At 43.1% G+C, this 14,928-nt stretch overlaps 1 protein-coding gene across 2 annotated transcripts in view; it reads left to right on the top strand.

The window, feature by feature from the left end:
* The window catches only part of grm3 (glutamate receptor, metabotropic 3), a 54,216-nt gene that overhangs the window by 26,464 nt on the left and 12,824 nt on the right, over positions 1-14,928 (top strand). For both annotated transcript variants that reach the window (XM_058645391.1, XM_058645390.1), the window contains 3 exons: positions 1,152-1,295; positions 6,911-7,180; positions 8,633-9,254. In XM_058645391.1, the coding sequence (XP_058501374.1) occupies positions 1,152-1,295; positions 6,911-7,180; positions 8,633-9,254 (1,036 nt within the window). The remainder of the gene's footprint in view (positions 1-1,151; positions 1,296-6,910; positions 7,181-8,632; positions 9,255-14,928) is intronic.

Raw genomic sequence — 14,928 nt, 5'->3', positions numbered from 1 at the left:
GCACAGTTCAGTGATATACTTTGTTTAATTTGCCTTTTTTTGGTTCTCTCATGCTGACTGGCAACATCAGCGTTTGCTGCATTTTACATTTAAAGCATTTCTGTGGCTGCAGAGACAAGAAAGTTGTGGCGTTGGAAGTAAAACGTGTAATGTTTCCATCTAAATCGAGCCAAAGTGCAAAGTCTCATTAAAAGATAATGCTCAGGTAAAGTAAATGTACCTTGTAAATCTATTTATCTACTGCAGGGAAAAGATTTTGCCTTAAAATGATAAGAGAAATAAAAATAGAAACTGAAGCTATTTGGGATTAGGGAAATGAGCCAGATACACAGCAAACAAAAAGCCCTGTTCCCTCAGAGTTTGTTATCGTCAAAAAGATGAGTGTATTTTATTGCTGTGCTATTTAGAGATGATGCATCCAGTAATGTTATATAGTGAGCTCTTTGACTGATTGTGCAAACCCTGGGTTCTTGACATTGGAGAAATACGGCTTGTTATATTGTGCCTCAGTCTCAAAGTTGATTTGCAATCTAGACGCCAGATTGAAGGCAGTTTTTTTTCACAGCTGTTGTTATTAGTGCGTCATTCTTGTCTAAATTGCAGGTGTTGACTATTTTATGAGAGTTCAGATTTACCGCATGGTGTCCAACATTGTTTGAGCACTCAATCACACGTCAATGATTATTCAACTCGACAGGCCAGGAATCTTCGTCCTCCATTATGTATAACATCCAGAAGTCAGTCATCTATCAAATATCACGGAGTGGAATCAAAACATGCATTTAATAGGTTGGAGTCATGACGTGTGGAGTGTACTAAAGCAAACCAAGAAACGCTTGATTTTGCACAATATTGTTCACTACCTGGGGAATAATGGCTCGTATTTTAATAAGACATTTTTCTCCTGCTATTTATACTTGTTTTTTTTAACTCTTTAATTTTGTAAGTGTAAATGATAAATATCTATATGTATTTATATAGCACTTTCTAGTCTCGATGACCACTCGGAGCTGCTGCTTTACACCCATGGACTCATGCATTCAGCTCATTTCTAGCCGAGTTTTCATCAGTTTTCACAAATTGATGACGCACACCATATGGTGCACAATGTCAGTATACTGGAGATAAATGTATGTACCTGTTGCCTTTAGGCTCTGGAGTTTGTGAGAGCCTCCCTCACCAAGGTGGACGACACAGAATTCATCTGTCCAGACGGATCTTACGCTCTGCAGGACGACAGTCCGCTTGCAATCGCTGGAGTCATAGGAGGATCCTTCAGCAGTGTGTCCATACAGGTAACACACACACACACACGCACAGTGCCAGTCTGTGTTTGTCAAATGTTCTTAAAATTGGTTCAAATTAATTTATTTCAAGGAAATGGAAAATCGCCAACATTTAAAAAAGATGCACTTATTACAAGCAAGCAAATCACTTCAAACTTACCTTTACTTGATTGAGTTGACTTTAACAATTTATAAATTCCTATATTCGCACACACACCAATCTGGATTTCATGCAAACCATTGTTTTATCTTGTTATTGGTCATTCAAACTTGTAAAAACTCTTAAATTATTATTTTTCTAGGCAAAAAAAATGAAAATGAAGAAGAAGGCTTATATGACTTTCCTGGAAATCAATTTTTGCAGTGTTCATACGTGTGTGTACTTTGTTTCTTAGAAGTTGCAGTGGTGTGTTATTGTGTTTCCCCAGCTCTTGTGACAGAGCTCAGTGATTTGCATAGCTTAGCATAAAACCTCCTTCTTCCTTTCCCCCTCTGTGACTGCACAAAAGCCTCCTCCTATCAGTCCTTAAATCCCTAATCTCTGCAACTGTCTCTCTGTCGTCTCTTTCCCACACTCTCTTCTTTGCTCTCCTGCATCTTATATATTTCTCTTTTTTTACAATCCCTTAAATCTTTGCGCTCTTCCTCCTCATCATTGCCTACTCCCCCCCCCCCCCTCACACACACACACACACACACCTTCTTTATATGCATTCTGGGACGTCCCTCACGGCTATTTGGAAGAAGTGCTCAGTGTATGCTGACCTCAGCCCCCTTCTTCTCCTCCTCCTGCTTCCTGGGGCAGCCATTGTTAACAGATCTGCTCTGTTTCTCGTCCTTCATCAAACATAATTATCCTTCGTTTTCCTGCGGCTCATTCTCGTTGCCCTTTTGCTGCTGTTGTTTTTTTAATTTTTCCTTTCAGACAGAAAGCGCTGCTTTAACGACCTGAACTGTGCTCTGTTTGCTGATCTCTTTTCCAGAGAAGCTAATCTAACTCCTCCTTCTTTACTTCCCTAATTGGTCTGTGTTTTGCTCCTGAATTAAGTCATCAGGATTTATTTCCTGATAACGCTGTAGTGCATTGTTTTTAATGATAAACAAATATGCACACATGCTGCAAGAATGGATTTCAGATAAAGTCAAATTAGCCTTGTCTCTGGGAAATTGTTCTTATTTTGAAAGTAAATAATCTTGGCAATCAAGTTTTGCATGAGAAAAATAATACATTTAACTTTGTACAGGTGACTTTAAACTTTAATTGTCAGTAACAAACTGAATACCAGCAGCAGCTGCTCCTGCTGCTGGTATGTGTGTTCGCCACTGGTGGGTATTTGAAGTAACTTTTAAATGGTTTAAATTGTTCAAGAAAGCAATGAAGGCTCATTTTAAGTGAACATGTCTTACATTTGCTGGCAATAAGTGCAACTTTTTAAATTTTGGCCATTGTAGTTTGGCCAGATTGTCCTTGTTTTAAGGCACATTACGGTCTGGAAGTATCAGTATTCAGAATTTTAGCCAAAGAAAAAATGTGGCAGATTATTTTTCTTAAAAAGGAAAAATGAAATCAATTAGAAAAATATGTGGCTTGTGTCTAGCAAGGTTCTTTTTGTCTTAAAAATTCAAGTGCTTGAATTTTGTACAAGAAAGTAGTTAAGTTGATATTTAGGTAAATGTCTCCATTTTTGACACCACGTACTGTTTCATGCTCTGCATTGCTTGATGTATAGACGAGGGAGGTCTACGTAGAACAGGCATGGAGTCATTATTACAGCAAATGACGACATGATGCCTGGGACAAATACCAAGATCTCTGTCTCACCAAAGAAAATGACAAAGACTGACCCAAGGTCCCAAGGACAACAATCACTTCACCAGATACAGCGTGTGTTGCAAATCAATAAAAGTGAACGCCATGGGCAAAGACGCTCTTACAAGTCGCACTCCCATCTTGAACTGTGTCAGCTGGACCTGGAAAGTCCTTTAAAAGTCCTTGAATTTGATGTCAACCAAGGCATGTGAACCCTGGACACAGACAGAGGCAACAACAATGTTGTGCTAGCAAAGGGAGATGATTCAAACAGGCTGGAGTATGACTGAAAACACAAAGTTTCAGCAGTTTGAGGGTCTGCGCTGCTGCTGCTGCTGCTGCTGCTGCTGCCGCTGCCGCTGCTGCTGCTGCTGCTGCTGAACACTCGCAGTCCTCAGTCAGGTCTGTTTGTGCTGTTTGACAGATAAAGGACGCAGCATGCAAATCATGTTCATGAAGGCAAACTAATAACACAAATAAGAAAAAAAAGTTATGCACTGCATAATTAAACTGCACTGTCTTAAGGCCATTTATGTAGTCGGCACTGTTCCTGCTTTCCATTCCTACATGTTTGTGTATGTGTGACTTGCATCTCAAGCAGAAAACACACAGCATCCCTCCACTGCAGCATTTTTTTCCCTCCTTTTCCTCTTATTTTTTTTTTTCTTTTTGCTCTTCTCTGATATTCACTCCTCACCTTCAGTGAATCTCCCTTTCCTCTGTCAAAAGAAGAGCGCAGCGCTCTCAAACACAAGTCCCTTTCACACTTAAATCAGCAGGTATAAGAAGGATTTTTGAACCCCGGGGGAACCTGCTCAGAAAAGTTGATTAACACCATTCCCACTGCCAATAATAATAAGAAGAAGAAGAAGAAGAAGAAAAAGAAGGTCACAGGATCACGGGAGCAATCCCAGCAGCTATAGGGCGAAAGACAGGGTTTACCTTGAGAAGGTTGCCAGTTCATCTTAGGGCAAATACACAGAGATGAACAAATAATTCACTCTCACATTCACACATTCATGTCCAATTAACCCCTGCATGTTTTTGAACTGTGGGAGGAAACCTACGAGCACATGAGAGGAGGAGAGAACACGCAGACTCCTTCGAGAAAGGCCCTGGATGGGAGTGGGTTGCAAACCCGGGTCTTCTTGCTCTAAGGCAACAGTGCTGGCCACTACGCCTCTGTGTGGCCCAGGATAAACACAAAAGACTAATTATAAAGAAAAAGACACACACAAAAAACAGCGGTTGTGTGGTTTTACGCCTGTGTGTGACATTCGATGGCACAAACATGCCGGTAACGACGGTGTTAAAGTCATTCCTGTTACTGTATCACTCACGTCTGTCCCTCATTCAAATTCATCACAGAGTACAATGAAGTAAGATGACATTAAAAGTATTGAGCGTTGTCCCAAGTGAAACAAAGTAAGTGTGCGCCAGAAGTGACACTGGAACTTGCCTCTCTGCCAAAAATGAAAAAGAAGAAATTAGCATAATCACATGGGTCATCAGGAGTGAATGCCTCTTCTGAGGTTAACTCTGCCCAGAGGTGGGCTGAGAGCTGAGTGAGAGGGAGGAGCAGTGGCAGCTGCCCACCACAGTCAGCTGATTGGGCGACAGGAAAATGTGACTCCCGTACATAATCCCGCAGTCTATTGTCATACAAAACAGCCCTGAACTGAGCAAGAGAAAAAAGCTGCTGGATGGCCTCTATTGTTGTGTGTTGTGTCGCATTCGGTGTCATCATTTGTTGATGACACAACCGTCTACCAGGTTCTCAGAGGAAAGCAAGCCTGACCATTCCAAACTGAACTGTACCATGATGGAAACACAGCACATGACAGGTCAGGCTTTTATAAGAGGGGGAGGAGTTTGGGACAACAAGCCTTGTGCTGATTGGACAAGATACAACGGTTTATTTTAGGGTGATGAAAGCTTGTACCAAAGAAAGCCAATGATATGAGTTGAATGCAGTAGCTGGTGTTTGAGCAGAGAGGCAGTAGATACACCATTTGTATTAATACTTTACACTAATCTGTGATCAGCAACTAACATTACACCGGAATATTAAACAGGTTCTTTGACCAGTGACTGAACTCATGTGTCCCCACAGATGCCTGATAGCAACCTGTGGTCATTGGAAGGTAATGGAGCAATGCGGTTACATTAGCGTGACCTTCCCCGACGTTTAAGTCAACGGCGTCTAATAAAACCATAAAACTATAAGCATCTGCCTGTGAGTGTGTGTGTGTGTGTGTGTGTGTGTGTTACTGCAGGTTTTGGTACGTGTGTGTCGCCGTGTCCTTGTGTGCATGAGGGTGAGTGTGCGCTCTAATTTTCCACATTATTAGTGAAATGAGATTCTGACTTTTTTTTTTCGAAACAGTCCATCAACTGAGCTGCGAATGAAATATATAGAAAAAAGGCCAGAGTGATGCGTTCTAAAAGGATTAAACTGAGGCGAGACCAGAATGGCTGTGTAGTTTCTGTTTATTTGTGTGTGTGTGTGTGTATTTGTGTCTGTAGCAGTTGGTTTCCACAGTTAGTGTTTCTGTCTGCGTCTGTGACTAAAATTGTAATGAACATGAATAAACCCCAGTCAACAGTAAAAGGGAATTTTATATGGACATCAGTAGAGCCCAGATTACGTTACTAATGCATGAGTCAGGCATTTATTGAACCTGTGCACGCGTGTGTGTGTGTGTGTGTGTGAATTGTCTTATCTTTAAATAATCACATTATCCATGAAGCAATTCCAGTTTTGCAACAACCATATAAATATGTGGAATTTTCTCCTTTGATGAAAAAAGTACATTTATTAAAAGACCATCTTCATAATTCCGTAGGGTTTGTTTTATCAGTGTACCAATAATATTTGATCCGACTTTGATTATTCGCTTGAAAAGAGTTTAAAACACGTCGTGATCGGCTGCCATATATATCAGTTGTTGAAGAGGTTTATTATTATTATTATTTATGATAATAATAATAATAATAACCACTTTACAATATTTATTCATCCGTTGGTTGGAAGTGATGTGAATAGTTGCAGTATCAGGGGTAAAGGTCAAATCCTTCTTGTATTACTCTCAGGGACATTTTTCATTGTGGTGTGTAAAAACATTTTGTTTTTCTTCTTTTCATTTTGCTCTTTCAGATAAGTTATCATTTATTTGCGATAACATCCAGTTTCCCATTCAGTGTGTAATTGCACTCTTCTTTCAGGTGACACATTAGCTGTAGCTCCATTGCATCTATTTCTTCACGACAGGTAGACTGATTAAAGGGGCCACATTTTTACTATTGTTTAGTTCATTTAATGTTTGGTCTCTAGATTATTTTTATTTTAAGACATCAATTTAAGTGCATACACAAAATGCAGATTAGAGAGATTAATATTCCGGACCTTCATCAGGCAAATAAAACCATCTTAAATATGTTCATCTGTGAAATAGAAATAAAGTTATCACACATTTCATGACAAAATAAATTAACCATTAGCAATTTTTATCATTTAATTTCAAGTTAAAATGTATTAAATTTTTACAGTTTCTATAATAATGATGTGAGTAACTCGAAAAATTATATAGCAATGTTGATACAGTAATATGTTTAGACCGTTTGCAAGTGTCTCCTTGCTACTTAGAGTGGAGAGACTGACCAAAAGTGTTGTTTATTACTTATTATTATTTTATGATCATTTAAATTTCGCAGTTTTCAATATTAACATGTCCTTGTGATTCGTGGGAAAATGTGATACGGTCATTTTGTTAAAAAGAAAACAAAACGTTTTTTCCCCTCCTCCTTCCCTCAGGTCGCCAATCTTCTCCGGCTATTCCAGATCCCTCAGATAAGCTACGCGTCAACAAGTGCCAAGCTCAGTGATAAAACCCGCTATGATTATTTCGCCCGCACGGTTCCCCCGGACTTCTACCAGGCCAAAGCCATGGCTGAGATCCTCCGGTTCTTCAACTGGACGTACGTGTCCACCGTTGCGTCGGAGGGCGATTACGGTGAAACCGGAATCGAGGCCTTCGAGCAAGAGGCTCGCATGAGGAACATCTGCATCGCCACTTCTGAGAAGGTAGGGTACAAATAAACCCCCTCTTCTGGGGCTAACTCCGCCCCATTTTGAAAAAATGCCAAGGAGTGGGCTGAGAGCTGAGGGAGAGAGATGAGGGGAGAGAGAGAGAGAAAGGCGGTGAAGCGACATCTCCAGCCAAGTTTACTAAGAAAGCCAATGGAAAAATTTAAATGCGGTAGCTTGTGTTTGACCAGAGAGGAAGTAGATATGCTAATTTTTATCACATGTATAAATTCAATTCTTTTACGCCTGGATCAACAAATAACATCCCTAGATACACAGACACTGGTTTTCACCTGAAAACAAAGTGGTTTATGGGTTTAGCTACACTTTAAATAAAAGAGTTCTCTCTCTGCGATGTAATCTCCATGATTAATAGAACCCTCAAAAATAGCACAATTTTAATCTGTAGTGTCATACTGATGAATGGCAGGAAGCTGCACCTTAAACTAGACCGATTAGTGATCTTATAAAAGTTTGTCTTCATGTCTTATCTTGTCTTGCCCACAAATGGGGTTTATATTACATTGATGTTATCAGTTATGAACCATAAAATGTAAGCTCATCTCAGAAGAACTCATACGAGGCACTTTCAGATCCACATTTTACATCTCATTTGCTACAGAGGTGCATGTTATGCTCCATTCCCGCTGGCCAAAGGCCCAGTTTAAACCCTTTTTAAAGGGGTTTTTGATCAGTGGCTTTAATTGACAATAACTCCTAGGTCAAATGGCTGCAATAGATGCAGGTTTTTAATCAGCTTTAGTTCTGTTTGGCATCCGTGGGAATACAAGACCCAGGTGAACATGTTTATTTTGTCTTTGTCTGCTTCATTTTTAGCAGTGACACAGAAGACTAGGTCGTTTCAGGCACAACGCTATGACGTACATTCATTTTACGACTATTCTTTTGAGTCCTGGGCTCCACGACTCAACATGCCCATGTCTCTGTGAAGGTTCTCAGTCGTCTTCTGTGGTTAGCTGTACCAGACATTTCACCTCTCATCCATGAAGAAGATTAACTTCCATGTTCCTCCTCAATGGCTGTGAATGTGTATGAAAGATGTGCGATAGAAAATGCACCACACAAAGATGTGAATGAGTGAATGGGTGTGAAAGGGTGAATGGCATAGTGTAAATGAGCTTGGAGTGGTCTAGAAAAAGATTAGAAAAGTGCTATTTAAATACTGACCATTTACCATCAATTGAAATATTGATTTAAGGAGGGACGGGAGAGCCACAGTGGTGTTTTTTATTTTCGTCTTTCTCTCATTTCGTTTACGGCACATTCATGATGTCACATCTCACACGTGGGTGAAGTCGGAGGCAGTCCAGCAACTGGAACGGTCTCAATCACTAATACCCACTCATTTTAGTGTGAAAGAGGCTTTAATGTGAGCTTGTTTGAAAGTAAAGGAGGCATTTACAGATGATCTGCTGTCTTTGTCTGCAGGTGGGACGCTCAAACGCTAAGAAGTCCTATGAAGCTGTGATCCGTCAGCTCCTGCAGAAGCCAAACGCCCGTGTGGCTGTCCTCTTCCTGCGCAGCGATGATGCCAGAGAGCTGCTGGCAGCTGCTGCCAGGCTCAACACCTCCTTCATCTGGGTGGCCAGCGACGGCTGGGGCGCGCAGGAGAGCATCGTCAAGGGAAACGAGGTCACCGCCGAGGGAGCCATCACACTCGAGCTGTCGGCCAATCCCTTGCCAGAGTTCAACCGCTACTTCCTCAGCTTGAACCCCGTCAAGAACCTCCGTAACCCCTGGTACAGGGAATTCTGGGAGCAGCGGTTCCAGTGCTCTTTAGGTGGTGGAGGAAAAGAAGGAGGTGGAGGTATTGGACTCGGGGAGACGGCTCACCTCCCTCCGTGTGGCAGGAGCTTGTCGATGGACAAGAATAACTTTGAACCGGAGTCAAAGATCATGTTCGTGGTGAACGCGGTGTATGCTATGGCTCACGCTCTTCACCATATGCAACAGAGTCTGTGCTCCAACACCACCAAGCTGTGTGACAGCATGAAGGCCCTGGACGGGCGCAGACTCTACAGGGATTACATCCTCAATGTCAGCTTCACAGGTAAGACGGAGCGTGTGGGGAAGGGGAGCGAAGAGCAAGTCGTTCAAGGTGGACGAAGATAGAAACAGTGTGAATGATGAAAAGGGGATTTTGTGAGCAAGACACAGACGGGGATTGGAGTGCTGTGCCGCATTAACTGTCGTCTCAGGAACAACACAGGAATGTTGTCCTCCTCAGCCAAAACAGAGCATAAAAACTGAGGCAAATCCATTTAATTGCTGTGTATTGTCAGAGCCAGACTGCCATTGACACCTATTACCCATGCGTAATTGACACGACACTGCAAAGTTGCTTTGAGGAAAGAGAGCATCAGTTAATCCGTCAGCCATATTCTTCCTTTCTGGCACTAATGAGATTGTGTGTGTTATAATAGCTCCTATAGCGCACTGCCTGTCAGTAGGTCTCGGTAGAATTGAGAGAGAAGAGACAGAGGATTGGCTTGACTGACAGGTGGCGTACAAAGGAGGTGGTATAAATAAACTGCAGTGTCTCAGGGACTGACAGGTTTAGAGGTGCTTATTCCTCCACCGACCGTGACCAGGAGCAGACATCACAGCAGCCAGACAAGCAGCACTAACACGGCAGCTTTGCCACCAGACACCAGGGAACCAGAGACAGAGAGGACGACGAAAGAGTGGCACCGCGTGTGGAGAGAGGAGGGAAGGAAGGAAGCTCATATAAGACTGACAGGAGTAATAAAAAGTGAGGAGTGTGGGGGGGGGGAGAAGTAGTAGGAGAAGTGATAACGAGGGAGGATACAAGAGAGCAGTGAGGCAATGCTGGATCAGGACAGTGTGCATCAGCAGAAGAGGAGGATTCTCTTTGAAATTCCCTCTTCTTCATTTCTGCTACAAATCAAAGGGTGTAGAGCTTTTCTGTCTGAGACGTGGCAGACAGACAGGCAGACAGACAGACAGACAGACAGGAGGGAAAAAAGAGAGGAAGAGTATACACTGAGATAACAAAGTGATGCTGCGGTTCCATCATGGCATGGTTCGGCATTACTACAATAAATCTACACTGTATGGACAAACCAGTACTGACTTCAGGTGTTTCAATCAGGCTATGGGCTCGACCCTTTATCTCCTGACCTCAGCCTCATTGACCAACTCTGGGATGAACTGGAACACAGATTATGAGCCAGGTCTTCTCGTCCAACATCAGTGTCTGACTTCACCAATGCTTGACAGAATGACGAAATAACACAAATTCACATAGAAACACTTTAAAACGTTGAGGAAAGTCTTCCAAGAAGTGTGGAAGCTGTTATAGCTGCACAAGGGGACCAACTCCAGTCCCTGTTGGTGTGTATGTGGTTTGTCCACATAGTGTATGTGTTGCATTTGGTCGCACTGCAATTTTAATTATTTTGTGATTAACCGAGCAGCGCTATCTGTATGTTTCCTCCCTCGCGCCCCTCTCTCCCACTCTCCCTCCCTTCCTTTCACCAGCGATGTATCTGAGGTGCATATGACATGTTTGAGGTTACCAGGATGTTGATTTCTATACAACAACTAAAAATAGCATTGAAAGAATCCGAATCAGTCTGAATGAGACCACAGGGAGGTTGAAGGTGGCTGTGAGACGATTGTTAGCCCTAACTCACTGACTGGCTGTCACTGCTGTACATACTGTATACAGTACATCTTTAGCAGGAAGAGGTGAGCTGAGGTTGAATGTGGGGTATAAATACTGCAGCATCACTGCACCTCTGCAGTGCTCGCAGTCTGATCTGTTGCTGATAGAAAAACTAACAGTGTTCAACTCTCTCTCATCTCGCTCGCGTCTCCTCGCCCTTACACACATGCGCGGTCATTAAAAACAGATTGCGCCGCGTCAAAGTTTGATCTCACTCACATCCTCGTGGGTTAGGGTTAGATAAAGTGAATTACTGTCCCCCCTCGTTTTAAACTTCCAGCTCACAGCGCGCCACAGCGAGCCGTCTTTTACTGTGCTCTGTTATGTGTTACTGACAGTGTATGTGGTGCACTGAGGCAGTATGTCGTGTGTGTGTGTGTGTGTGTGTGTGTTTTCATATGCCCCTTCTCATCTCAGCTAGTTGCTATGGTAATGAAGCCGACACTATTGCCCATTGTTGGAGTGATCCGGCAGATCATGGGAACTGCTCCCGACAGACTCAGGGGCACATTTGCGCATTTTTATGAGTGCTTCGCTGCGTACTTTGCAAAAACATAAAACACACTTTTGGTACGCACAGGAGACGCATACACAAACACACGTGCGAAACAGTCAGCGGATTTTTTTTATTTTTTTTTACAAAGCTTGAAAAGCTGTTTTTTTGACGAGCATGAAACTGCAGACACCCCCAACCCACACGCTTCTCAAAGCCATCATTCAACTCCCACCCGCCCACCACCCCGATCTGCAGCAAACACATCAGAATACACACACATGCACACGGTCTTCTGTTCAAATAGTGGTGATGGATGTGATATCCCCCTCCTGTCTGTGTGTGTGTGTGTGATATGTCTGTGTTAGCAGAGGCGGTGTGCCTGCAGGGCCGTATTGAGCAGAGAGCTTACTGCAACGTTTAGATGCGCGCAAACAACCTTCACTTCTCTACCTCTTTCTCTCCCTCACTCTGTCACCCTCCATCTTTTCTCTCACTCTCCATCACTCTACCTTTCCCTCCCTCCCTCCCTCTCTCCCTCCCGTGTCCGTTTCCCTTTTGTCACCCAGAATGTGTCCTATACTCTTTCTACATTCAAAAGCAGCACATCCCACTCAGACTTCACAAGGTTTCTCTCTCCTGCCTCCACCGCCTCTCTGTGGTTCATTGTTTCTGCACTCCACCGCACTCCATCACTCCATCCATCCTTCACCTTTTCTCTATTGATTCCACATCTAAAGGCTTTTCTCCATCCACCTATATCTCGGCTGCCGTCACATCAGTTTCTTGCTCTTCAGCTGTCTCCCTGTTTTTCCTGCTCCCTTGCTTTCTTTCTCCTGTCACTTCCTTCCTTTCTTTGCCCTTATCTTGTCTTGCAGCTCATCCTCCCTCCCAGAACCTCCCGCTTTTGGACCGCTGTTACCTTCTTTTGTCTCCTCTATCTCAGCACCTTTCTTTCAAGTCAAGCCTCAGTCCTCTGCCGCCGCACCTTTCCTCCTATACATTTCGCTCCCGTGTTGTCGACTCTCTCTCCCTCTCTCTCTCGCTCTATTCCCTCGCGGCCTGTTGCTCTGCAGCGCAGGGAGCGCCTCTGTCTCAAAGGACTGAATCTGCAGGGAGAACAAATACAGCTTATGTGCCCTGTCTCTGCATGTGTGTTTGTAGCATCATGGGCGTTCATTCATTCATACATAACTGTATATGCTCAGGAGCGTGTCTACATATGTGTCACTGTGAGCCACAGATGTATAAGGTCATTGACCGCAGTGGAAACAAAAGGGAGCAAAAAAAACATGTCGGCCATACCATTAAAGGGAGAGTTCAAAGGTGTTTTTTTGAAGTGTAGTTGTTACTGATACATAGTGGCGAGCACTGTTGCCTCACAGCGAGGAGGTCGGCAGTTTGCATCCCAGTTTGAACAAGGGCCTTTCTGTTCTCCCTGTGAGTGCTCGGGTTTCCTCCCACAGTCAAACATGCAGATTAGGTTAATTGGACGCTCTATGACCGTATGAGGAGGTGTGAATGTGTGAGTGAATGATTGTTTGCTTCCGTATGTTTGCCCTGTGATGGCGGGGTGACCGGTCCAGGCTCCAGCTCCCTGTGACCCTCACGTGGAGGATAAAGTGGTAGAAAATGAATGAGCAGTATCAACAGTGACTTCACTCAGCGTGTTGCTTAGTGCGCCACTGTTTCACTGAAACACTGCGGTTCAGATTTTAGCCCCTTAACAAAAAGCTCACCAATAACATCTACACCTGTTTAAGTCTTCACATGCTTTAGAATATGTTCACTGCTATTTCTATGCCTGGAAACTGGACTTTGTAAACTGTTCTCTCCCTGGAAAAAAGTGTAATTTTAGATCACGGTACACAGGCGATGTTAATCCACGGCTGCCTCCATCTGTAACTTCAAATGTGTTATCTTGGTGTTTGAAATCCTTTGTTTGGATTTGACATAAGTGACGAATGTTCGCATCAGACTCTCACCATGGTCAACATGTCAGATTATCTAAGACAGTGTCGCAGATTCTTGCCGTGTCTTGTTTGGAGGACTGGCAACACTGCAAGTATGACTCCAACCAATTATCGGCCACAGTGCTGCGCGAGTTCATAGGTCATCGGGAGGCGGGGCGAGGAGTTGTCAATCGTGGGTGATGCTTGTGGGCTTGTGCTCAGACACAACAAAAGAAAAGATGGACAATGTGGACTGTGTGTCCTTCAGCAGCAGCAGCAGCATCAGCAGCATCCCTCTTCCTCCACGCCATGTTTATGTCTGCATGTCATAGTGTGTCAGAGCATTCTTATATTCTTTTGATCATATTCTCTAACATGCTTAAGAAATATGACTATATTTACAGTGACGTTTATAGTGTCCATATCTCATACTTAATGCACTATTTACTTTGTTGAGTTTGAATCTAAATCAAACACAATTCTCCATTCCTGAGGACACAGTTTAACCAGCCAGCTTTTGGAATTTAGCGACACTTTAACACTAAGAAAAGAGCCCCCTTAATAAATCTGTATGTCCCCTTTCTCCCTGCTTTTAGATTACTTATTCCACCAAAGCCCCTTTTGCCTTCTCTCTGTCTTTCACTGCTTTTAATACCCACAATCCCCCTTGGGCTTCACTTTAGCTCCGACATGGCTAAAAGCCTGTTTTCACAGTGCATCTAATTAAGCTAGAATAATAAGGTGATTCTCACATTAGCAAGGACACTAAATATCTCTCAAAAATGAGGGATCTGGTTTGGCTCCTTTATATACTAGCAGTTTGTCTCACCTTTTATTTTACTGTTATTTGTTTTATATTCTCCGGCCTCAGCTGTTTGTTGGTAATCTGGTGCAGATTTGAGGCACATCACCACAGAGACGCAAATAATCTTTTCCTTTGTCATTTTTTAAAAAGTTTTCTGCAATATGCAAAATTGCATATTCACCCCGACTTGTTTCTGTGTGGACAGAACCTTAATCTTTGTGAATCACCGCACTAAAGACTCTTCACTTGGTGGAGTTAGAACGACTTAGAAAGACATGGTTCGCCTTTGAATGCTGACAACTCCCCAACTGTGATTAATGTGCGAGGGTCTCAGCTGAAGTGAACTGGCCTGGCAGGGAGAATTGTATGTACAGACAATTACACATAAATCGCTAATCAGCGATTCTTTTCTTCAGGATGTTACAGTATGTATTAACTATGAAGACACAGCAGGAAAGCCCTCTGGTCGCTATAGGAAGCAGTCATCACATATTCATTCTTCAAGTGATCATACAGGTTCAGTTCTTGGTTCATGAAAGTTGCATCACACAGAAGCATGTTGTAGAAAACTGTAGCTGCAGCACAGACGTCCTTTTAGCTGCTCTCCTGGTGAGTAGTGGTGTTTAAAAATTACTAAACTAATGCCTGATTTTGAAAAATGCCAAGAAGTGGGCTGAGAGTGGGGAGCCGTGCAGGGGGCGTGCTCTGGTAGTGAATCTGACATCCAGTTGCAGCTGTGTGAGGTGCTCAGTGAAGACAAGCCTCTCAATCGTTCAGAAAGATGGC

The sequence above is a fragment of the Solea solea genome, chromosome 12 (genome assembly GCF_958295425.1).
Source record: "Solea solea chromosome 12, fSolSol10.1, whole genome shotgun sequence".
NCBI lineage: Eukaryota > Metazoa > Chordata > Actinopteri > Pleuronectiformes > Soleidae > Solea > Solea solea.
The sequence above is the reverse complement of the archived record's forward strand: the minus strand, read 5'-3'. Positions and strand labels throughout refer to the sequence as shown.